At 39.9% G+C, this 27,267-nt stretch overlaps 1 protein-coding gene across 1 annotated transcript in view; it reads right to left on the bottom strand.

The window, feature by feature from the left end:
• The window catches only part of LOC144820075 (uncharacterized), a 72,070-nt gene that overhangs the window by 23,258 nt on the left and 21,545 nt on the right, over positions 1 to 27,267 (bottom strand). Inside the window, exon 2 of the mRNA XM_078677727.1 lies at positions 19,352 to 19,445. Coding sequence (XP_078533853.1) covers positions 19,352 to 19,445 — 94 coding nt within the window. The remainder of the gene's footprint in view (positions 1 to 19,351; positions 19,446 to 27,267) is intronic.

The raw sequence follows: 27,267 nt of genomic DNA, 5'->3' as shown, positions 1-27,267 counted from the left end.
ATGTTATGTGCTGCCAGTCCAGTTGGAGCGGTGACAACACAAGACAGCGATGACTCTGTCCTTTCCTGCAAATAGCATGAAATTGCTTTAATGAGGAAACTTTTTCCAGTTCCCGCTTCTCCACTCACGTACAGTCGGACAGGCTTCAACGACGTACATGAGCACTCTTTCTTGTCATGACTTAATCCATGATCAATTTGCATGGTAACTTCGTCATATATTTTCCTCTGCTCAACGTTGAGTTGTCTTTCCAACTCTTCTAAGTTAACTGCATCCTCCTGAGCATGTGCCATGGCTCTTTCCACTTCATTCATAGCAGTGGCAGCTTCATTTTCGATAACAGGTCCTCCTAGTGGATCCTGACTCAATGAAGCAGAACTCTGACTGTCCTGAGAACTGTCTCTGGCAATCTCGGCTGCAATCATTGCTTCCTGCTCAATTTCCGCATTCAACATTTCTACATATTTGGGAAAAGCAGGACATTCTATGGTCTCCTTGGCGGCATTGAAAGAGTCTTCGTAACAGAGAAAATCTCCAAGCAGTTCCTCTTCTGCACGCCAAGGCTTGAAAAGTTGCAAAAGTGCTAAATAGAAAAACTCCTTTTTTTCAGGAGATTCGCCACTCAATTTTCGATGGTTTACCAAGTGGCATTTTCTTTGCTTGACCAGACATCCCTCACTTCCTATTACAGCATACACTCCTTTCTCAGTATCTTCTGTGATGTTCCTCTTGAATATGTAATTTTGCAGAACCTCATACAGACAAACATTCTCGAGGTGACTGCTTCGATTTGGATAATATGTATCCAACATGTTGGTCTTCAAAATGTCGGTACTGTTTGGCTCCTTTTCCGCCAAATACTCAATTTCCCGCACAGGTTTGAGAACTCGATTACGCGTTGCAGCAAGACCAAGACTCGCCCAAATGATACTCCTGGACTTGGCATAGAGACTTGCTGAAGACAACCGGTCAGAACATTCGTACACTCCGATTTCTCGATGCGACAACATCTTCAGACTGAAACTGTACAACTTCTTGCTGAGGCTCTTTTCATGGGAAATGTCCTCCCACATATCCTTCAATTCTGTCTTCTCTTTTTTGGTGATGTAAGACGTCACATACCGAGCCACAGCCATACAGTTATCAGCCACAAACTGTATATCCATGTTAGCATTCCACATGGACAAAATCACCGGGTTGTAGTCGTTGATGTACTTGGACTCTTCGTTCCTCTTCAAATTGTATGTGTTTTTAGGTGATTTCTTCATCACATTATGTCGCAGCGAAGACATCAAACTGTTTACTCTTCCTTTAGAAATCACCGGTCGTGGAAAACCGAAACGACATTTGGTGTAGAACTTGTCCTTGTTTCGGAATTTACGACGACAATACTTTCCACATCGATGGCTTTGGAAACGCAGAACTTTTTCTCTTAGGCTTTTCTTCTCCTTTGCGTTTGGAACAGCACACGTAGAATACTGTTGTATAAAACTCATCACTGAGTCTTCTGGATCCGTTCCAAATTTAGGTGCATCCTTGATCCACAGCAACATATGTATATGAGGAGCACCTCTTGCTTGGTACTCCTTTCTCCAGAAGAAATCCAACACCTCTCCAAGAGGTGGATTCTTCTTATTCATGATGAAAGACATCATAGCTTCAAATCTATGATTGAAGTACCTACATACATTGACTGGATCCAAAGAGCACAGTTCTCCGGGTGTCTTGAATTCGATGTTTTCTACGTTAGCATTTGCCTCTCGTAGAAATTCAAGTAAGTCTTCCCAGCCATACTCGGCACAGCTCATAGTGAGGAACCATGTGGGAGTACCTAAGTTCCTCAGCATACATTTTAAATCACCATGACGACGGTACCAGTACTCATTAGTACCACGCTGACACGCCATGAGATTAATCAGGTGAGAATCCAAAATACTGTCTTGGATATTGACTTTATCCATAAAGTCACTTGCCGAGATGTTTTGCATGTGTATACCACTTTTCAAGATGTGGTTCACTGCATATGACAGTCCAGACAGATCACTTTCAAACAGGAGATGAAACAAATAGGGAATACATTGTCGAAACCTAGCATCTCCTGCATACAATCGCAAAGTCCGGTATTCAGAAGCAGGAATTTGATGAGGTCGCTCATCATATCTTCCTCCCTGACCTGTTGGAAAAAGCTGTGGGAAACACCGAGCTTCCAAACTTTCCTCCCAAACACTAATGGGACTCCCTTTGGCTTGTTTCATTTGAAACAACTCAATAGCATTCCCCATGACTTCCTTGGAATGCAAAGGATGAACACTATAATGTTCATATATTTCTTCACTAGTAGAAGTTTCTACTTTCTCAATTTGACCAGCACACAAATCGCTATCCTCTTCATCACTTACTTCCTCTTCTGCAACATATACATTCTTATAGTATTTATTATTTTATTTCAAATACAATGTTGCCTTTTTAACTTTCCTAACATCTACTAAATCTTGCCATATTTTCTTATTCTTTGTCGGAACCCCATTAACTAAGATAACCAGAGGTTCCTCGTCCACTTTTTCTACTCCAATTGTGTTAATGTTTTTCTTCAAATCTAGAGGCAAATAAACAACTCTTCCCTTTAATCCTCTCTGTAAATCTGATGGAGGCAATTTCCCTGTCTTTGGCTCCATTCTTACAATAGCCTGAAAGGGATGGATACTTTGAATCAAAATAGATTCATAAGTATTTAAATCCTTCAATTCAGAAGGAATCTCAACCAATTCCAGATTATTATGAACTGCTCTAGCAGGCATCTGGTTTTGATTTAATTTGCAACAACAATAAGTACACACACGTTGATCCAATCCCAAATCAAAACAATTTTCTACCAACAAGTATGTTGCGAAATCCTTCCATTCACTATTATTTTCCCTTTCACTTTTTGCATATAAATCCACTAACTTAGTCTGATTCTTATAATAAGTGCGTCGACAACACACACAAGTGAAATTGGGCCTCTCACTTGATTTGACCTGAAACGTGGCAATTTCCCTCTGGAAATTATCTGTACTGGAAACCTGTACACTATCTTCCACATTACCCGCTTCTTCTTGGTCAATTTCAACATTCTCCTCTTTACTTCCAAAGTAACAAAACTCAATTTCTTCACATATATTCTTCACATCTATTTCAGAACCATGCAAAAGAGCAGCACATAATTTTTTAAGCATAATTGCTGGACTCTTAGCATAATACAACATTCTAACTAATTTCCTCACTTTATTATGATGCACTGCTAGCATCCTGAAATGATGAAAAACAAGCTGGCATACTCTCCTGGAAAGACAAGCCAGTGAATGACCATGCAAACCTGTCACTTCTCTCACTCTGCAAGGATCTAATTCTTGCAACAACCTTATTTTCTGCTTCAAACTTTTCTTATTAAATGACCGTACAAAATCACAAAGCAAATTGATGGAATCCTGTCGCACACTGCAAATACTACTACACTTCCAGGTGTACACAGGACCCTTAGCATGTCTTCCTAAAACCTCATTACCTAACACCTCTTCTGCCTCTGTTGTCACACGTTTTTCTTTTTCAACTGGACAACCATCTTTCACTTCATAAGCACGACCACTGGTGTCAACTGCATGCACCAAATCATTACCTGGAAATAACTCTCCTCATTAAAAAATGCCTCACAGCTTGAACTATGCATCCATTCTCCAGAAAAAACTTCACAAAAATTACTACGATTAACTATCTCTTCCATCTACTATTTCTTTTGAAATCATAAATTGCCTTGTTTAGCTTCCTGATTCTATTGATTATCAAAATAAATAACTTACGTTTAATTTCAAATGCCTGATCAATAACTTTCTCAACTTTTTTTTTTCTCTTATAAAAAACCACTTTCTGTTGACCTTTCTTAATATTTTTTAACAAATTGCCAATTATCCTGTTGCGGAACATTCGTTTACGAATGTCCCTAAACTGTTGTTTCCTTCTACTATCATGCACAGAGTTATCTCTTGCTCTAGCAGTAACATTTTTGATTGGCCTTTCCTTTCCATTTGAATTGGTTCTCTTTTTCTGGACTGAAACATTTTCTGTAGTAATATTTTTTTTACTGCAAATATTTCTTATGAATGTTTTTGTACTCTTACCCGGTGCTTTCTTGTTGACTTGACAAATCTGTTTGTTTGAGGACTGCTGCTTTTTTTCAATCACCTGCTGTCTTTGACGTTTTGCAGCCTTTCTTAGTCTTTCTTTCGTTGGCATGGTGAAATGTTGAAATGATCTGCAGTTGAATCTGTGGTAAAATATATAAAAAAATGTTATTAACCACTATTACCCAACAGTACATCAATAACAGTAATCAAAAACTTAAAACACTACTTTACATTTTTACATATAAGATTTTTTAGTGCATGGCAATTTTAGAATACAGAAATAGCAGAAAAGAAATGGAATTTATAATCATGTTACCTGTGCTATCTTATATGTGAATCTGATCTAATTTTATGAGCATATTTTAATATTTTATTGAAGACACTACACATAATCTGTTTTTGAAGGTGTCTTTATTTTTAAATTAAACGGTTTACATTTTTACTTTTTTTTTATTATAAAATTTTAAAATAAATGTTTATAATTCCATAGGCTCAAGCAGGTCAGCTTCCCACCCTATGTCATATAATTCGGACAAATCTGCATCCTCATCACGTTCTTCTTCATCCTCAGGATTTAAATTATCCAAGGGATCAACATCCACTGATGTTTCAATTACAAGTTCAATGATGAGGTCAAAATCAACTGATTGCAGATTATCGCTCATGTTGATGTTGTCTTTATCTTTAAAGAAAGATAACAACAATGAGATGTTGCAGAGTAAGAGACAAATCTCAGAGATTATAATAGTAAAATTGTTTAACAAGAGTAACATTTTGCAGCTATTATTTAGCCATGTCCAGCGATGCTGAGCAGGTGAAGCCTATGTCTAATTTTTCAGTGAACAGGACTCATCTCTTCTTAACCTTGGATAAGCCTCACCGACTCTGTGTCCCCTGCAGATACTTAAATGTAAAGGGGCAGATTTATGTTAAATGGCACATCCCCAGGCATGCACCAGTTAACGTGCACCGCTGCTCTGCCACCCATGGTGTGCCGCATTTACAATCAGATAGGAGAAAGCTGCGTCAAAACCCTGCGCCTGCTTTAAGCAGGCATAGGTCTTGACGCAACATTGTGGAGATGGGGCACCCCTGAGCCTTGCTGGAGCTGCATCGCACTTGCGATACAACTCCAGCAATGCGCCACCTTTACGGCACAGATGCGTCACACATCTGTGCCATTTTTGCCCCATGCTGCGCCGCATTGTAAATGCAGCACACCATGGGTGGCGGAACAGCAGCGCAGGATGACTGGCACATCCCTGGTGATGCGCCAGTCATCATAAATCTATCCCTAAGCTTCTTATCTTGTTAGAGATGAACCGCCATATGTATCATCAAACTATTTTGCATTTCCTAAATAGCGAATTTTAAGGAATAAATAGCGATTCTTTACCATTCCTAATTTTCAATGAGCAAATTGCTAATTGCAAATTACCCATTCATTTCCATGGGCCAGGAGGCCCATAGGAATGAAGGTGCAATTTGTGATTAGCAATTAGCTCATCGCAAATAAGGAATTTTTCCAAAGGTGCAGGGGTGTCTCAAGAACACCCTGCTGCACCCCTGAAAAATAAATGTGGGGGCATATGGCGCACATACATGCCCTAAGGACATGTATTGGCGTCATATGGCACCTTTTGTTTTTTGGAAAAAAAGCTTTTTGAAAAGAATTCGCAAATTACCACCAACTAGAAGTTGGTGGTAGTTTCCAAATCCTTAATGTTTTTTTTTACATATTTTTTGTTTGATACATTGAATTTAAGGAATCGCAAAATTTGCAAATCCTTCAGTGCAATCGCAAAATAAGGAATAGCAAATTTTGAATTAAGGACATTTTAAGTCATTTCCACATGTGCAGTGTTTTCAAATTTTGATTTGAAAATCGTTTTTAGGGAAAAGGAATGGTTTGTAAATTTATGACAAGGACATAATGGTGTATGCTTCTTTATAAGGCATTTCACTGTCTCTGATGTCATTTTTCCCATATTACATTATAAGACCTTTCCCCATGGAGCACATTCCTTGTAAATATGCTCCCACCTGTGCATGGTGAATTTAGATTTTGACTGTTTGAGTCACATAGCCATGTTAAAAGTGACCCAAAAAAATTGCAAAGGCTTTAAAAAAACACTTTCATGTGTCTTAAGGACATTTTAAGTCATTTCCCCATGGGCACCTATGGTTTTTTCTGTGAATATATATATATATATATATATATATATATATATATATATATTACCTACTGGCGGTCGCCAGTAGGTATATATAGTTAGGATTTTTTCCCTATGGGATTTTTGAAAATTCTATGTCTAATAACTTTGGCGTTTGTGGACGGAATTGGCTGAAATTTTCTGGAAAATGGAACATTTTATTTCTGAGCAGCCCCTGGAAATTTGGGGGGGGTTCGTCAAGGGGGGGCTGAGAAAAAAGGGGGGTCCCAAAACGTGTTTTTAACATTGAGTTTTCCTTAGGGCGGTTGGCCTCACTTTTAGCCCGAACGGCTGAATGGATTTGCACGAAACTTGGCAAAATTGTAGGGACTGGTAGCCCGATGTGCCTTTGCTAGGTCTCAATATATGTGCTTCAGTGGATTTTGAGAAATTAACGTTTAAAAAAAGATATATATCTGTAAGCCCGCTCCGGGCAGCGCTCCGGTTCGCGGACTTTACGCGTACCGGAACTTCGCGTAGCGAAGCTGATTGGCTCTCCGGTGCCTGTCAACATTCTAAACAGTCCGGAGCGGCCGCCATCTTGTCTCTCGGTAGGATCGAGAGACAAGAGGAGGCCAAAACAAAGGGGGAAATGACCATAAGGGGGCATAGTATATCCTCCCTGACCCCCTAGGTTTAATGTGGAGGCTTTAAAAGGGCCCCGCGGGGCAAAAAAATAATAATTTTTTTTGGTTTTTTTTGCGTGGGTAGCGCCCGGTCCGCGAACCGGGAAGCGTTCTGGGCAGCGTACTATAATGAAAAATGAATGATAGACTTTTCAAATACTGTATGTTAATTGATTGTTGGTTTTGTTGATTATTTTTTAATTTTTTTATTTTTTAAGCAATTATTTATTATTGTGATTGTGTTTCAAAATTTAATAACATTTCTAACATTTAACTAGTTTATGAATTACATATAAAAATGATTAAAGACTCAAACAATTTTTTAATATTACATACAATTTTATTTTTCAGATTGTTTTTCAAAATTTAATAGAACGTCTAGCATTTGACTGTCCGATATGTCCTCTTGTTGAGTGAACATAAGTTCCCACATTTGACCGTCATCATAATGGAGTAAATGATCGACAGATTCTACACATTGAAGTAATTCATAGTCCCGTGACTCATCCATGAATTCTAAGTCATCAATGGGTTCCATAACTTGTTCATTGTTGCTGTCCAGAACAATTTTGAAGGAAACATTCTGCTCACCTTCCATTTTATTGCTGTAATTTGCATAAAAAATAAATATATCAGTAGTGATAGGGCACTGTTGGGTTTAAGTTCAGACAGGTACTTGTGAGTTTATAACAGAGAAGTAATCTATGGGCACTGTATGGTTTCAGGCGTGAAGTAGCACTATTAAAAAGTGCCTGTGAAGAAGCCTAAGTAAATTCATAATTATACCACAGAAACCTAAATCAATCCATAATTATAATAAAGAAGCCTTTCTCAATGTCTAACTCTTACAGAGGGATAGTAGAAGAAGCCTAAGTAAATTCATAATTATACCACAGAAACCTAAATCAATCCATAATTATAATAAAGAAGCCTTTCTCAATGTCTAACTCTTACAGAGGGATAGTATATAACTATCTGAAAATGTTTTCAAATTTATAAAATAATATCTCACCTTCTAAAAACAAGTTTAAGTTGTGAGTGAAAATGATCTTGCAATGTAATTCAGGAAGTAGTAGTCAAAATGGCTGTGTTTCTCTCTCTTTCTTTATATATATTCAGGTACATAACCAATCAAATGTCAGGTAAAAAAAGTAGAAAATGAAAGTAACATTTTAATTGGTTGTCAATTCCAACACTTCAGATGTGTTTTGTGAAGTAATTTACCTCAGGGTATTTAGAGAGGTCTACAGGCTAAATGGTTAAATGGAATTTCAATCAAATTTGTGAAAATGGTAGACATTGGTATGTAGTATGAGGTAATCTATATTTGGTGAAATTGTCTCCAGTCGCTTTTCTGTAAACTACTTTCCCATCTTTTTTGATGGTGCGCTTCCCAGGGAGCGACCCGGAACGCGAACTGGTGAGCGCCCCGGTTCGCGAACCTTAAGCGTTACGGGAGTCCACCATTTTGTGTTTCGGTCGAATTAAGATCCAAGATGGAGGGCAAATAATGTTCAGAATGGGTAGAAGGGGGCACGGTAGACTTATCTTAACCCCCTAGGTTTTCTGAGGGTGGCGGGAAGCGCCCCAGGGAGCGTACTTTGTTGAAAATTAGTGAAAAAAGTTAGAGTAAAATAATAATTGTGAGTGATCAGATGTAGGGTAGCTCTGAGAAGAGCTTTTGGGTTTATGGTACATTTAGGTACTTATAAGTAGGTACCAATGCACAGTCTTAAATTCAGAATGAAAACTCTGTTGCCCTCATCTGAGAAGTGAACTCCATCTCCTCTGTAGATATCTTGCATGTAGTAACGCAAGTTATTGTTGTACAGGGAGCCCATTCCATGGTCTCTCATGTAAGCTGAAACAGATTTGTTTACATGCTTCCTCGACTTCTCAATTTGTGGACAAAATTGGTTTGACCACCTCCATTTCTGTCTTTGGCATATATTTGAATATACCAAGGCAGTCTGAGGAAAAAGTGCCATCAATTGCTCAAAGGTGTCCTTTAAAGCATTTCCAGACCTACCCCAGTCAAAGTGCCCAAATCATTACCTCCACAGTGCACAATTAACAGGTCAGGTTTTGGCAAATGCATAAAGGTTTTCCCTAATGGTATCAATTGGTGACATTTTAATCCTCTGTGGCCAAACCACTTAATTTCCACATCTTGTAAATTGAGGTTAGGTAAATTCCTGTTCTCAGCATACCTCTGAGCCCAATAGATGTAACTATGTCCAACAATCCAGACAGAAAACATGGTGAGAGAAGGTTCTCCTGCAGTCAGATGAAGTGTGGCAATGAAATGGCAGTTGAAAAAATAAGAGTTTAAAATGAAAAAAAACTGTGGAGTTTCTGTGTTAATGAAGCAGTAACAGTGATTGGTGGAATTTGATTGCTGAAAACAGAAAGTTAGGGTGCATGGATGAGTTGTTTGAAAGATGTATTTTGAGTGGTCAGGAAAAAATCATTAAATGAAAGAATGCACTGGATATGAGGTGCACTGAGAGTTCAGAGTTCAATTGCAACATTGTTGTGTGAACTTGCAAACACCAGAAGTCTTCCAAGAGGTGGTTGCCATGCAGAAAAGGCAGAAAGGGCAGAGGGGGGGGAAGGGTTTTCATTTGAAAAAAAGTGAGGGAAGAGTTTTGATTGGTTGACATGAGAGATATGTGTGAAGAATTACAGCATTTCTGTGCTTTTGATAGCTGCAGACTCTGGAGTGCATACCTTTTGCTCTGCTGAAGACAAATTGGTGTGTTTCTGAGACTGTTCTCAAACTCAAAGTATTTGCTAAGGTGAGAAAATATGTCTTTAATTTAGATAGAGAATAGTGTGCTTTAAGGAGAAAATTATGAAGAAAGTTGTGTTTTTCAAATGTTGCTTTGTCTCAAGTGTTTTACAAATAGATTTTGTTTCTTTGAGAAAATGTAATTGGATGTGAAGTATTAGTACTGACAGGGTGTTTTTCTGCATAGGAGCTGTGGAGTCTTTTCAAATTATGACTAGAAAATCGTTTTTGAGGAAAATTAATGGTGTATGCTTCTTTATAATGCAATTGACTGTCTCTGATGTTATTTTTCCCATTTTAATGTAAGACCTTTCTCTGTGGCGCAACTTGCTTGTAAATATGCTCCCACCTGTGCATGGCAAATTTAGATTTTGAATGTTTGTGTTACATAGCCATGTTAAAAGTGATACAAACATGCTGCAAAGGCAATCAAAAAACGCTTTTATGTGTCTTAAGGACATTTTAAGTAATTTTCCCATGTGCAGTGTTTTGAAATTATGATTTGAAAATCGTTTTTGGGGAAAAGGAATTGTTTTTAAATTTATGACAAGTGATACTGAGTGTATCTAAGGTTATATTAGAGTCTGAAGAGGTTTATCGTATTAGCACAAGAATGAATCCAAATGAGACGTCATCAGTGATGTCATCAGTGATGTCATTTGAGATGTCATCAGTGATGTCATCAGTGATGTCACTGACCATGTCATGAATGATGTAATATGTGACATCATCAGCAGTGGATTGCGGGTGCGCGATATATAGTTAGTGCAACTAACTATATATGGAATTTCAATGGTTTTGTGTGAGTAAAATAAGGTTTTCTAAATGCTAATTCCTAACTATATATGGTCTATAACCTATGGTTTTTTCAGTGAATTTTCAAGGTTTTGTAAATGCTAATTCCTAACTATATATGGTCTATAACCTATGGTTTTTTCTGTGAATTTCATTGGTTTTTTAACAGCTAATATCTGTAGCTGTAAAATGTATTCTTCTTTAAATCCAAAAATATATTTTATATGTTTATGAATAATTTTTTTTTAAAATATTTTTTTTTCTTCGTTCCCGCTTCGCGAATCGGGAAGCTTCCCGTTAGCTGACCTTGATGCCGCGAAATAGACCGCGAGCCGGTAAACGTTTCTTTACCGCAAGTGCCGCGTTAGAAAACAACATCGTGATGCCTCCCGTCCGCATGACGTTTCACGTTGTCGCGTGATACGTCATATGACGTGCTACGTTAGCGAACTGGTACGCGAAGCGAGTCGCAAAGCGCAGGTTTCTGGAAGCAAACCGGGAGGCCCTGCAAAGCGCTTAACGTAAACACAGCAAGTCATGTGACTTGGTAATAACACTTTTCATTGGTTCATTTCACTTTTGGTTTCCTAATGATGTAAGACTAGGTCATATAATCTAAAATGAACACTTTTGATTGGTTGAGAACTCTTGTTTTTCCCAAATGATGAAAATCCCTCCTTCTTTCCTCACTCTGACTTTCATCATTGTGAGAGAAAGACCCTTTGTGATCACTGAGCAATGGCTTCTTTAGTAGCTTCAGCTGGTGCTTCCCCACCACCTCCACCACATCCAAGGAAGAGTGGACCACCTGCTCAAGTTGTAATTCAACAAGAAGAAGAAGAAGAGGAACAGGAGGACGAGCACGAAGAGAGGCAGTTTTTGCCTGAGCAGCCCAGGACGTCTCACCGGAAAGAAAACTTCATTTGGCAATTTTTTAAAATTCCCAAAGGTCAGAAAAAAGTAAATGCAAGATACGTAACTTGCCTTATATGTCAAGATAGACTGTCCAGAGGGACCGACAAAAAATACAGTTTCGGAAACTACACAATGCATCGCCATATGACTAGGTGGCATCCTAACAACTACAGTGCTGCACAGTTTCGGAACGACCTAGATAATCTCCCTATTATGGCCAGAAGATCTGTTGTACCGGAAGTAACGGGACCAGAGAGCAGGGAGATGGTGCCAAATATACAAATGAGATTTGGTGATGTAAAACACATCTGCGCATTTTGCGATGGATTCATTTCCTACGGAGAAAAAAGCATCACTCTGATCAACAGAGCTATTGACTATCATATGCAAGTTTGTCCGAAACGCCCAAAATAATAAATACTTCTTTTTTTTGTTTTGTTGCTCCTGTTGAGCCCTTTACAATGAATCGTTTTCATTGCCCCCTCCAGGAAAAACCCAAAAAAATATAAAACTGTTCCGAAAAATTCAAAAACAGTAAAAAAATGTTCAGAAAAATAAAAAAAAAAGTTCTTTTCAGAACTACCTCCCCGTTATTAAAAAATTGGTACAATATTTGGAACTGTGCCAACCTCTATTTCTCTTAGTTCGCTTCCCAGTTCGCTCGCTGGTACGCGAACCGGAAGCGACCCAAAAACAGTAAGTATAAGGGAAGGAAACAGACACTTATGTTAAAAGAAAGACAGCTATAAGGGAGTAAACTAGAGATACCATTACCCGTAATCCACTGCTGATGATGTCACATATTACATCATTCATGACATGCTCAGTGACATCATCAGCAGAGGATTGCGGGTTTTTTGGCAACATGCCTTATCCACGGTTTAATAACGCTGCCTTTTGCTTTATATAAGTTTTCAAATTGTATGAAATATATACCAATAGGTCGTTATGAACCTTTAGGTAGTGCTTTTCTTCATGAGGTCTGGTCGCTTCCATACACATACAGATGTTTCAAAGATGATCAAGAAGTTTATCTGAATGGAGAGGAATGCACTGAGACGCCAGATCATTCACTAATGTGTAGGCACATACAGTTACACGGTTCATGCAACAAACACCGACCAAATATGGCTTGCGTGTTGCAAGGCACGCCAGTTCCTGCTATCATCCCCACGTTCAAGTTGTTGGAAAATGGTAGTTATTTGATGCTCAATAATGAAGATTGTTCTGAGTTAATTAAAAGTATTCCTTTTATCGTAACAGTAAGTGAACGGGTTATTTGCTGCAGAAATGTTCTATTTCCTCCCACACATGAACATAGGGAGTTTTCAATCTGGCCACAAATACCAACCTTGAGACACGTTTCAACGGCATGGCAAGAATAAGAGCTCTTTTGTCTCAGAGAGAGGTGGCCTTGAGTTCGGCCCGTGAAACTTTCGTACTTCACATAGCGAACACCCATACAGAGGTGCAAAACCTTTTTCAATTAACATTTGCCTTTCAATTTCAGCAACATGTTTCCGACTATCTTTAACGCATCCTCCACAAAGTCCCTGGTGCACTTTTTTAAAGTTGTTACCAGTGGTCTCGTGACTTCATTTGAGAAAATCTTTGGAGTCATCCCTGCTTCCTTTCATTGTATTTTCTGCACTCTGGTTCGTGGATTGGCATTTTTACTTGCATTACCAGCGAACGCTCTTGTGCTTTTTTACATTTTTAAATATGGATGTCCCTCCTATGCAACCTCCGACCCTGCAGCTGCTGACACTGTTCCGCAATCGCATGCTAGAATATTATGGCACAATGCCGTTGGCGATATTAAGCACGGCATATGGATTATCTTTTCGGTTCTCCTACTTCACCTGTGTCCAGCCTGTATTTCACTGCCTGACCTGTGATTTCGATTCGGCCATTGATTTGTGTCTCTGCGGACCGGTTTCTCCTGACGTCGACTTTAATCAGCTGATGACTCCTATCATTACTCACGAGTTGGTTTGTCCTGGCGAAAGGATTATGGCTGTGGCATTGATGCATGGACTACTTGGTCCCTGGAATTTACTGGCGGCAGCACAGTCTTTCTTGGAAGAGAGCTTTCTTGAAAACCCACCGAGCTGTCCTCTGATGGTGATAGAGGATCCGGTGCTGGGAGAGCACGTATGTTCTTTTCCGCTTTTAAATTGGATGGCTGAACTGTTTTCGGATGAAGACGGTGACTTCCTATTGGAGGCTGTTGCAGCTTATTTTGCATACACAGTTATGTCATAGACCTTTTTCATGTTTGATATGCTGAGTACTAGCATTTCATTGACAATTCATTGACTTATTTGTCAAGTTTTTATTATTTACCTTGCCTATTGGCTTAAGACTCGATAAAGTACTTGGCTGTTTTATTTTTCTTTAGCATTAAATTTTCCTAGTTTTTAATGCTTTACCTTGCGGACCGTCCACATATAAACTTGCAATCTGCTCTCATGAGATGGCACTTCTATTATCTTATTCAGTTCGTTTCCGGATCATGAGGAGGTGTCATCTAGGTCCTGGATATCTTTACACCGTGTTAAGTTAGCATGGGCTCATTACCGGTTTAAACGCCATTTTTCCTTTTTTGCAACTTCTGCACACGACACTTAGTTGTTGCTTTAGCTTTCCACCTAGTAGTTCATCGTGGTTTACATGAGAATAATATGTTATTGGTCTACTATCTGCTTTACTTGTTAAACTATATCTGTACAGCGAGTGCTAAAGTTTCAAGAACAACACGATACAGAATTGTTATGAGGTCTGATCTCCACGACTTCATACTCATAACATAAGTGCAACTTCTGCCAATTCTGGGCATGAGGCGGGTTTTATATTGCTTTGCCGAACACACATACACAACAGTTGATGCGGTTCACATGAAGAGAGAGCTGGTGTATGCTGATGTGATTCCTTCAAATCTAAGACACTAAAGTATGGGCACGCCCTAAACCAACACAAAGAGACCTTCTTAGCAAATAATATAATATGTGTATTAGGGAGGGTGAGATATAAGCAGCCGCGGGCCGTGGAGGGAGTTACGATGGGGCAGGGAGGCGGGGAGGGGGAGAAGCAGGGTGGAGCCCTCTCTACCTTGCCCCTCCCCCTCCCCGCCTCCCTGCCCCACCGTAACTCCCTCCACGGCCCGCGGCTGCTTATAAGTGTTGCTAACTCTTATTCATTTACAGCATGTTAACATACTGTCACCATTCGCTTTTTATGTACTAGTAACTATGCTGGTAATTTTGCTACTGATAATATGTGTACTTGTATTCTCCACCCTGCTTCTCCCCCTCCCCGCCTCCCTGCCTCACCGTAACTCCCTCCACGGCCCGCGGCTGCTTATAAGTGTTGCTAACTCTTATTCATTTACAGCATGTTAACATACTATCACCATTCACTTTTTATGTACTAGTAACTATGCTGGTAATTTTGCTACTGATAATATGTGTACTTTTATTATCTAAGGTACTACGCCTGAGAAGACGGCATTAGTAAATAAACATTTCAAATACACATCTGTTCTTCTTAACTCCATGTTCTGGTTTCTAAGAAATCTATAACGACCGACTGTTCATGAGTTCCACGTATCCTGAGGTACTATAAGTTCATATTCTGGATTGTCTAAACATTGAGAGTTTGTTATATCCAATGTGACACTGTACCTAGCTTGCTAAGGAGTTTTTGATTACTAACGTGAGTTTTGGGACACCCTAATTCGCCGAGGTTCCAATCCTCTGTCCACAGTTCTGTGTGAGAACAGAAACCCTGCGACAGGGGCACCCCCGACCCTTGCTGGAGCTTCATCACACTTGCGATACAACTCCAGCAATGCGCCACCTTTACGGCACAGATACATCACGCATCTGTGCTGTTTTTGCCCCATGATGCGCCGCATTGTAAATGCAGCACACCATAGGTGATGGAACAGCGGCACAGAATGACTAACACATCCCTGGTGATGCGCCAGTCATCATAAATGTATCCCTATGCTTCTTATCTTGTTAGAGATGAACCGCCATATATATCATCAAAGTTTTTTGCATTTCCTAAATAGCGAACTTTAAGGAATAAATAGCGATTCTTTACCATTCCTAGTTTGCGATGAGCTATTTGCTAATTAGCCGAATGTAGCCCAATAAAGCCCAATGTAGCCCAATGTAGCCCAAAGATGGCCGCCAGACACACAAAAAAACAAATGTAGCCCAAATATCAGCCAGATGTAGCCCAACTATAGCCCAGTGACAGAATGACCAATCAGCTTCGCAAACCTCCGTTACGCGAAGCGGAGCGCTGTTACAGATATATATCTTTTTTTGAACGTTAATTTCTCAAAATCCACTGGAGCACATATATTGAGACCTAGCAAAGGCACATCGGGCTACCAGTCCCTAATATTTTGCCAAGTTTCGTGCAAATCCATTCAGCCGTTCAATTATTATTATTATTATTTTTTTTTGCCCCGCGGGGCCCTTTTAAAACCTCCACATCAAACCTAGGGGGTCAGCGAGGATCTACTATGCCCCCTTATAGTTATTTCCCCCTTTGTTTTGACCTCCTCTTGTCTCTCGATCCTACCGAGAGACAAGATGGCGGCCGCTACGGACTGTTTGGAATGTTGACAGACGCCGGAGAACCAATCAGCTTCGCTTCACAAAGCTCCGTTGCGCGAAAAGTCCGCGAACCAGAGCGCTGCCCGGTCCGCTGTTACAGATATATATCTTTTTTTAAACGTTAATTTCTCAAAATCCACTGGAGCACATATATTGAGACCTACAAAAGGCACATCGGGCTACCAGTCCCTACAATTTTGCCAAGTTTCGTGCAAATCCATTCAGCCGTTCGGGCTAAAAGTGAGGCCAACCGCCCTATGGAAAACTCAATGTTAAAAACACGTTTTGGGACCCCCCTTTTTTCTCGGCCCCCACTGGACGAACCCCCCCCAAATTTTCAAGGGCTGCTCAGAAACAAAATGTGCCATTTTCCTGAAAATTTCAGCCAATTCCGTCCACAAACGCCAAAGTTATTAGACATAGAATTTTCAAAAAACCCATAGAGAAAAAATCCTAACTATATATACCTACTGGCGACCGCCAGTAGGTAATATATATATATATATATATATATGTATTATTTTTGGTGATATAATTTTTTTAATTATATAAATTATTTATTAAAATTTCATTTTTTTAATAATTATTTCTAAGTTTATATTAAATATATTTATTACTATATTAGTTTTAACTTAATTTTAAGACATTTAAAAAAATCGATATTTTGACAGTCTATATTTTTGTAAGTCGATATTTTGGAGTCGATATTTTGGTACTTACCTGTTTGAAGATAGGGAGTCGATATTTTGTCAATCGATATTTTTGACTTGATATTTTTGTATCTCGATATTTGTGAGGTCGATATTATGTCAGTGATCCCTTCGGAATACCAGCATATGATGTACATGATGATGTTTTTATTATTGTATTGTATTCTTTTATGGTTACTTAACCGAAATAAAGAATTAATGAAATGATTGCAATTCATAAAATGTGATTCTAAACTCATGAATAGATATCCTAATGCCTTAATTCATTAAAATAAAGATGTTCACAGGACTGGTCAATGTACTTGTTCATGGACTGATTAAGCTGGTCAGCGGGAAGACTCACATTATTGTTTGTTTGTGGGCATTCAAAGACTTCTAGCAGGCACCACCCCATCCTGGGTATGGATAGAGGTCAAATGCAAGACTAAGTGAACATTCAAGTTAGAAAATGAGGCAGGAGATTTCCAGAACTGGTGGGTCTGAAGGGAGCAGGAGAAGGACCAGATCAAGGAAATGTGTTCTACTCGTTATTCAGGTGTCAGAATTGTGAACAGTGTTTGTATCTGCTAACATGAGGTTGCATGGATAATTGGAAACTGGGAATCTTTAGAGCTTTATCTTTTTATTTTGAACATCTGTATAGTGCCCACCACATCATTGTAAACAACCAAGAGCTTTACATGGGCTATTGAAGAGCTTATAAAAAGGGACATATACGTAAAATGTCTGTGGATCAACGTACAGAATAATGATCCTCAAATGGACCCCCTAGGGGGGCTTGAATTCATCAGAAGCAGGGGACCAGTCCACGTCCCCCAAGTGAGTTGCAAGAGCCCTGGAATGCTCTAACTCTCAGTGTACTTTCTTTTTTTTTATAGCTATTACTGTCATTGTGCATTTTTGCCCCTACTGTCATGGGAAATTGGCTTGTGCTGCAAACGGCTTGGCCCTGAAGTAAAGAGGAGCAGCCTCCCCTTGCAGGAATGGCATTGAGAACTCGGCAAAATGAGCAAGGGTGAGCCGTGATTTTGAGCACAGTGCTGAGAAAGCACTTTGCAATTCACTTCTCAACAGTCTGCAGACTTTAAAAATGAGAATGTAGATGAAAGAGATAACAGAGTAATGTAGATGCAAATGAAGGGCCTGCAAATTTATAGACTGAGCATGAACATGTACCCAATCTAAATGACAATAGTGTCTGATGTCACCTGTATTATAACAGCTCCAGCGTACAGGGACAGTGGACCCAGTATTCAGTGTACGTAAAAGGTGGGGGGCAACCTCATACTCCCATTAATGCAGAGTAAATCTCATATAAGAACTCTTTCAGCCCCATTCAGAGTGGGAAGGAGATCAGATCACCCCAAAACTCTAAAAAGAGGAGGAGGGAGGGTAGTTGGGAGAAAACATAAAGAAAAGGGAAAATATGCATTTGTGCATCAGGCTGGATTTTTCCAGTGGGTAAACCAGCATTGTGTACAAATATACTCTGGTGAAATGCAAGCCCAGGGAATATGTCCTATGGATTGCACTGTAATGTACCCAAAATGCTTGTTTGGTACAACTTTCCAGGCTGCACTGTGTGCACTGTGTGACAGGGAAATGGCAGGAATGTGCCCTATTTAAGGCAATGTGCTGCATTCCTTTCCATTACCTAACACCCTTTTGGCATACTAGTGCCACTGCAGGCACCATGGCTGAAGGGTGTCTTTGTTACATGCAGGATTGTTTTTGAGCAAGAAGGGACACTGTCCTGTTGAAAAATAATCCTGGGAGGCAAATTCCTCCTATGTGTGCTGCAGAATGCCATTGGTGCAGAAGATTGTAAGGTGCAGCACACATGGAAAGAGATAGAAATGAGAAGAAATAGCGATATTTATTCTTCATACCCCTCCCCAGGGAAGTCATAAGATTTTGGTGCATTCCCAGGTTTGCAAGTTCTTATAAATCCCAGGATGCATCAAAATATATGGGAGCTGGCTGGCAACACCCACACAACACTCATGGAATGCCAGCCCAGGGCAAAGTAATCCAAAGCAGCGATTTGCATAGTGTTGCATTACTCCAGATTTCTGAAGCCACTCAGAGCCCCGCAAAGTGGCTGTGTGTGGTTTCCAAGAATCTGACTTAAAGGTTTTTATCACACATCTACCACACTACATGGTGCAAATGTGGCACAACCCTCTCAAAAATAAGCCCCATAGTTTGGGGTAAAGTTAAGCAATGTATTTTCAACTCCATATATTCAACCAAATCTGTTTCATTAATTAAATAAATCATTTTACCAAAAATAAATGCTGTATGCAATTTAAAGTGGCTACACAAGAGTGCAGCTATGTAGCAAGATTGATTAAGCGGAGATTTGCAAGGGTCCATTATGCGTAGGATTGGAATTGTTATCTCACTTGTCCATATAACATGATTAATTACCTAGTATTTAATCCCTCTGGTGAGTATTGATAGTGGACTTATGCACATTTGTGTGACTTCTGTCTTATGAGGTCACTAACCTGTGATCACGGTTAGAAGAAAGGAAAAGAGTTGTGGCGAATCCATGGCTTTGATGAGTTTCCCTCCACTGGAGGAATCCCAGGTCCTGAAAAACTTTAAGAAAATCATTTTTGTCAATTAAGTAGAAGATTCAAGCAGTCACATCTTAAGGTTAAGCTATATAAATATATGTATATTCACTGAAAAAAAACATAGGTTTCAGGAACGTTATAGTTAGTTGGACATTTCACGCATACAAAACCAAAAAAATTCCCCCGTTATAGTTAGTTAAGCTAACTATAACTTGTACCCCCGCAATGCACTGCTGATGACATCACATATTACATCATTCATGACATGGTCAGTGATATCACTGATGACATCACTGATGACATCTCAAATGACATCCCTGATGACATCACTGATAACATTACTGATTACATCATCCAGTGAAGGTGGTTTAATTTAAATATGTATTATGTATATACCCAGCTGCATTGAAGAATGAGTCGATGTATATTTGTCTGGATGGAGGATTTAGTAGGTGTGTGACTGACTGTTTAAGTGAGTGATTAAATTTGTCTCACTAAATACATGGGTTAGTGACTAAACTGTGCGAATGTTTGGATCAGTTGTATATTATTGTATAGGCTGCTGTATCAGTTGGTCAGTAGCTACATGAGTGTCTATATGGGTCATTGATTAGTTGCCTGATTACTTGTATGGGAGACTGAGTCTGTGTGTGGTTGGGTAGGGGGTGAGTGACTCTGTGCATAGATGTGTTAGTGGTTGATTGACTGGGTGTATTAGTTTAAGAGTGCATGTGGAAACAGTTGTATGGGTGGGTGAGTGTGCGTATGGTTCTGTTGGTGAGTGAATGGATGTGTCAGTGGTACATATCCAACTAAGTACATATGAAAAAGGCAGTGTTTGTGAGAGTTGGTGTAAAAAAATGACTATATGTGAAAGTCAGTGATTGTGAGATGGATGAGTGTGTAACTTGAATCAGTGGTTGTATAATAGAGTAAATATGTGTTAGTATATGTTTGAATAGGTGAGGTGGTGTGTCTATAACTGTATAGGTCAGTAAATGGAAGTGTGATTGATTGTTTGCCTGAGTGACTAGGTGTGTGAGTAACTATGGGTGAGTGCTGGGGTATGAGTTTCTGTGTAGGTGTTTGAGTGCATTTGATAGTGTTGTATTGATGTTTAACTGCATGCATGAGTGAATCTATGGGTGAATGAGTGGATGTATGTGTAGACCTTAAAATCAGTGACTACATATGTAGTAACTGGTATTGGTGTGTCCATGGTTTCAAAAATGGTATTCTGTATTTTGGAGACGGTGTATCAAAAGTTATATCAGGGTGTGAGAAGGTGCATCACATTTTCACATGGATGATGTCATCAGTGATGTAATTTGAGATGTCATCAGTGATGTCACTGATCATGTCATGAATGATATAATATGTGATGTCATCCGCAGTACATTGCGGGGGCATGAGTTATAGTTAGCTCAACTAACTATAACGGGGGAATTTCTATGGTTTTGTATAAAAACCTATGGTTTTTTTCAATTAATGTCATGGTTTTTTAAATGCTAATTTCTAATTATAATGTTGATTAAACCTATCTTTTGTTCAGTGTTTTTAAATAATCATCCCATTCTCAACCTGGTGAAAACTGCAAATCTCACCACTTTTCCATCAATACCTTCTGCCCAAAAAATAGCCACAAGTGAGAGCCACAACTAACGCTAATGATATGCAGAGTAGGCTTTCCCATGCAAAAAAAAAAACATGAAAACACCACTTCCCCATATTTCCAACAACCAGCCCAATCTGCAATGCGATCAAAAAAGCAGGCGATAAGCCGAGTTAGCAGTAAGAATTTAACATCAGCCTTTAACTGGTGTAAAGCAGGACGACTAGCTACAGTGTGAATTGGAGCCCAACTCAGAGCCACATCTAAATTCCAACACGTCATAGAGCTACTGATCATGCAGCTCTGACACCCAAGAAGGCCACAACACCTACCGCCATCACCCCCAGGACCTCCCCCTGACCACACCCCCCTACTTCCACTGAGGCAGCGCAGAACAGGACAATGGACCTTCCCAAAACGCCATGGCCCTTCAGTCGCTCAATAGCTGAATGTTGGAAGATGTGGGAATCAAGTATGTGTGAAGGACGCAAGTGTAGCGGTGATGTGCTGGACAGACCTCACTATGCAAAGCACAAACCTCTCCATGTGGACATATACTACTGATACTTGTAGTGTCCGCCCTACACTGGGATTAGCATGGTTCACAATTCAAGATTAATAGCAACGCAAATTGTGCCTCCTGTCTACACTGTGGACAGCAGGGCTCACAAATCTGGTGGAGTGGCTATTCCAGATGACGCAGTCCAGTAGCCAAAACACATTGCTCCCCGTGCCGCCCCATGGACCACGCATCATTGCAAAGTCTGCACACGCTGAGCACCAGAGGTACCACTAACTCAGTGCACCACAAGTCAATGCCACGTGGGCTTCATAAGGCAGAATTCATTAGACAGAAGACATTGCTAACAGTGCAGCCACCCTCGGACCACGCATCATCGCAGAGTGTACACACACTGAGCGCCAAAGGTACCACTAACTCAGTGCACCATAAATCATTGCCACGTGGACTTAAAAAGGCAGAATTCAGTAGGCAAAAGACATTGCTACTAGTGAGGCCCGATCGCACCACGCATCATCACAGGCCCCACACAAGCTGGTTCATTCATGTGCCACTATCTTAGTGTATCACTTATCATCGCTGTCTGCGAACACGCTGAATTGCCAAAACCTGTGCAGCAGTACTCAATGTCACATGACTGGTGGCCCTTGCTGAACTCTGCCTACACTGCAGACATCAGGGCTCACAATTACATTGACTCTTCTTTTAATAATGGCAGAGTGCAGTACGTAACTAAGTAAAACGTCCCTCAAAACCGACACAATATCCTTTTAGTATCCTTGCTTCAAGAACTTGTTTTATATCAGGTATAGCTTTAGTACAATAACCAAATTCATCTTGCAAGTCCAAACGAACACTGAATGGCACTCTACACTGCGGACAGCACAGCTCACAATTTGAACTATAACGTCCCTGAAAACCTACATGTTTCGGCAATATATTCCATAGATGTTTAATCTCTTGTTCGAGTTGCAATTGCAGATGACGCAGTCCAGTAGGCAAAAGACATTGCTCCCAGTGCGGCAAGCCCGGACCACGTATCATTGCTGGCTCCACATACACTGATTGCTTCTGATGCCCCTACCTCTGTGCACCACAACTCATGGACCCTTTATGATAGAATGCTTTGTGTATGATTTTAGATCTGCCACTCCTACCTCAGTGCACCACAAGTCATGGACTCTTTACAAAAGAATCTTTTGTGTATAATTTCACATCTAGTGCCTCTACCTTACTGCAGCACAAGTCATAGACCCTTTATGATTGAATCTCTGTGTATCATCCGATAATTACTTTTGTACTTGTTAAGACCCCCAACCATTCCCGGAGTACAGGCTTACACTCAGCCCACATGCATCCAGCACACATGTCACTGGACTAAAAATAAAAATAAAAAGGAGTCAAGCACACGTGCCCATACCAAGTTCAAATGCATATCTGTGTCCGTGTGTTCATTATGTATGCAAGATGCTGCCCATGGGCCCTACCACGTTACATTGTGCTGTAGACAGCTTATGCGACATGTTACCTCTGGCTGTGGGGAACACTTTAGTGATGTAACTTTGTCTCGCACATTGTACAAGTACGTATGTAGAGGCTGTTTCATTATAGTACTGCAAGGAGAGTGTATAGTAAATTTTTAAGTGCTTGGGGATTGCCAGATTTGTTTTTTTGCTGCATATTTATATAGCGCGAACTCGACCCGAAGGTATTGGATCGCTTTACATGAGCCCTGTATTACATTACACATTGAAGCACACAGAGATTAAGTGATTTCCCACAATCACAGGATGTGTACTCGACCCCGAGGCTTAAACCCCGGGTTCCATCACCAATGTCAGCAGTCTAGCCGACGGACCACATAAGTACATATGTTGGCACAGCCTAACTCCGAACACTAGCTTTGCTCGATTTGGCTGCCCTCCTTATCCCAAAAACTACAACCCGAACTTTCCATGGCCCTGTATTGCTACAGCTACAACACTTCAGTGAATGTGCAATAAACATTCATATCCACAGAATTGCGTCATGTCCCCCATCTTTCATGTGTGGAACTATGGATGAATGTAGGGTCAGTGATTCCCCGTACATTCCATGTTGGCCATGATGTGAGACTTCACTCACATAATGAAACATTTGCGCTTGCAACCCGGGAGATGGCAGCACTATAACATGGACACCCGTATCAGTTTATTCCTCATGTACTTCATGACGGAGCCACGCCCATAGCTCTGCAGTCATTCTTCACAGCCTCACTCAGCACTGGCACACGCCACGCCAGCCCACTCCGCTTACACTTACAAGAAAGGACAACAACACAACATGGCCCACATTTTCATTATAGTGATCTGTTGGTCACAGGTCTAGTTCTCAGCATGCCACAGCCACTCCCTCACGGCTGCTATACACCCACACCACACTCATTCAACACAGGCGTCACAGGATATGTGATCCTGCCAATAAAAAAGACCGTGCACACATGCTCTACGCCATTTAAGAGTTGTTTGCAGTGGATGCACTAGGGCAGGCACAGGTAGACAGCCATCAAACTGTGAATATCGGTCCACTGAGGTAAGGGCATTGTAAGTGCTGAGCGGGTGTGGAGCCTGCGGTGATGGCCCGTCCTGGTGGTCCGTACACCTCCTCTATTGTGTGCCCTGCTCGACCGCAGTGTAGGCCTGAGCCAAGCACCAAAAATTTTAAGAAGGTTTATATATAACATGGGTCATACCCATGTGGTAAATGCAAGGCCTGTAGTACGAGTCAGAGAGTGTTATCATACCAGGTACCCCACAAGGAAGCCAAGATCAGAATCCGTAAATTTATAACATGCTCTACCACGTATGTGGTGTACTGCCTGAAATGTCCCTGTGGACACCGCTACGTAGGGAGCACAACAAAAGCAGTGAAGCTAAGAATACTAGAACACCAACGGGCCATCGCTAATAAGGTGAGAACTACCCGATGGCTCGCCATTTTGCCACGCAACCATAATAGCGATAGAACTCTTCTTAGCTTTTGTAGCCTAGACTGCATTGTATAAGATTTGAGAGGGGGTGACTACAAGCGGAAGCTAAGACGCTTGGAGTCGAGGTACATCATTGAACTCCAAACAAAGTCACCCGGAGGTCTCAATGCGGGGAAATAATTAACATTGCACCTGCAATCAATGATATAAGAAAGTCACTATGAGCTGTGTCGATGACAGAGTATCTGTTATGAATGAATTGAAGAAACCAAGGTAGTAAGGAGTCAGAGGACTATATGATACATGATATAATGTATACTTCTATTTAGAACAGACAGTGATTATAGAATAAACTATGAATAGTCTAAATCTTTCACTGTTTGGCCTTCCAGGGCCCTATGGTTGCCGCATGTTTCAATATAATTAGATTCTCCCCGTGACATATCAATACATGAGATAATAAGTCAGGTGCACTTCAGAGACTGTGGGATTGTGATATATTAATTAATTCAGATGACACTGAATTAACTGTCCCGTAAGGATTGCCCATCCAGGGCTTAAGACAGGGATGTCATTATTTATTTGGTGCAATGTAATAGTAAACACCACATGTATTTTTTCCAACAGTAATCTGAACTGATATACTTGAATTGATGAAATTGTAATTTGGTTTTTGCCATTACAAGAGGGCGCTTATGATTTGGACAGTGGTCCGTTTTTTATTTTGATTATGTTTGCCTTTATGAATTTCCACCTCGCCGCCGCCAGCTGACACTGATGAAGGCAAGTGCTGAAAAGCGTCTGTTTCATTGTTTTTTTGTTCAATAAACCCGACAAGGTTTAACCTACTGCGAGTGCTGGTGTGTCAAGTTTTTTGGCAGTGGAGCAATAATATATACATATATATAAATATATAAATATATATATATATATATATATATACATATATATATATATATATATTCACTGAAAAAAACATAGGTTATAGACCATATATAGTTAGGAATTATTTTACTCACACAAAACCATTGAAATTCCATATATAGTTAGTTGTACTAACTATATATCGCGCACCCGCAATCCACTGCTGATCATGTCACATATTACATCATTCATGACATGGTCAGTGACATCACTGATGACATCACGGATGACATCTCAAATGACATCACTGATGACATCACTGATGACATCTCAAATGACATCACTGATGACATCACTGATGACAACATCCAGTGACTGTATTTTTCTGTAAAGTTAAAATATGTCTTACATATTGAAGAATGAGTGGATGTATAAGTGTCTTGATGAAGGATTTAGTAGGGGCATGACTGACTGTATGAGTGACTGATTAAATGTGTCTCACTGAGTGCATGGTTAGTGACTAAACTGTCTTAATTTGTGCATCATTATGTCTGTTGTTCTGTAAACTGCTGCATGTGTTGATCAGTAGCTATATGATTAACTATATGGGTTATTGATTGGTTGCCCAAGCATTTGTATGGGAGACTGAGTGTGTGAGTGGGTGGCTGGGAGGTGTATGACTCTCTGCATAGATGTGTGAGCAGTTGATTCACTAGATGTATGGGTTCAAAAGTGCATGTGGAAACAGCTGTATGGGCGGTTGACTGTGTGCATGAGTGTATTGGTGAGTGAATGGATATCTCAGTGCTACATGTCAAAGTAAGTACATATGTAAAATACAGTACATGTGAGAGTTGACATATATAAATAACTGTGCATAAGAGCCAGTGAATGTGTGAGTGGCTGTATGGATCATTGTGAACTTGTATCCAGGATTGTATAAGTGAGTAAATATGTTTTAGTATATGTTTGAATAAGTAAGGTGTGTATAACTGTATAGTTGAGGAAATGGAGGTGTGATTGATTCTTTGCATGACTGACTAGGTGTGTGAGTAACTCCATGGATGAGTGACAGTCTGTGAGTGTATGTTTATACTGAGTGTATCTAAGATTATATAAGAGTCTGAAGAGGTTCATCATAATATCACATGAATGATGTCATCAGTGATGTGATCAGTAATGTCAAATGAGATGTCATCAGTGATGTCATCAGTGATGTCATTTGAGATGTCATCAGTGATGTCATCAGTGATGTCAAATGAGATGTCATCAGTGATGTCATTTGAGATGTCATTTGAGATGTCATCAGTGATGTCATCAGTGATGTCATTAGTGATGTCATTTGAGATGACATCAGTGATGTCATCAGTGATGTCATCAGTGATGTCATTTGAGATGACATCAGTGATGTCATCAGTGATGTCATTTGAGATGTCATCAGTGATGTCATTTGAGATGTCATCAGTGATGTCACTGACCATGTCATGAATGATGTAATATGTGACATGATCAGCAGTGGATTGCGGGTGCGCGATATATAGTTAGTACAACTAACTATATATGGAATTTCAATGGTTTTGTGTGAGTAAAATAAGGTTTTTTAAATGCTAATTCCTAACTATATATGGTCTGTAACCTATGGTTTTTTCAGTGAATTTTCAAGGTTTTGTAAATGCTAATTCTTAACTATATATGGTCTATAACCTATGTTTTTTTCAGTGAATTTCATTGGTTTTTTAAAAGCTAATATCTGTAGCTGTAAAATGTATTCTTCTTTAAATCCAAAAATATATGTTATATGTTTATTAATAATGTTTTTTTAAATATTTTTTTTTCTTCGCTCCCGGTTCGCGAACCGGGAAGCTTCCCGTTAGCTCAAT

This window comes from Lissotriton helveticus, chromosome 2_1 (assembly GCF_964261635.1).
Source record: "Lissotriton helveticus chromosome 2_1, aLisHel1.1, whole genome shotgun sequence".
NCBI classification, from domain to species: Eukaryota; Metazoa; Chordata; class Amphibia; order Caudata; family Salamandridae; genus Lissotriton; species Lissotriton helveticus.
This window is presented reverse-complemented; position numbering and strand designations above follow the sequence as displayed.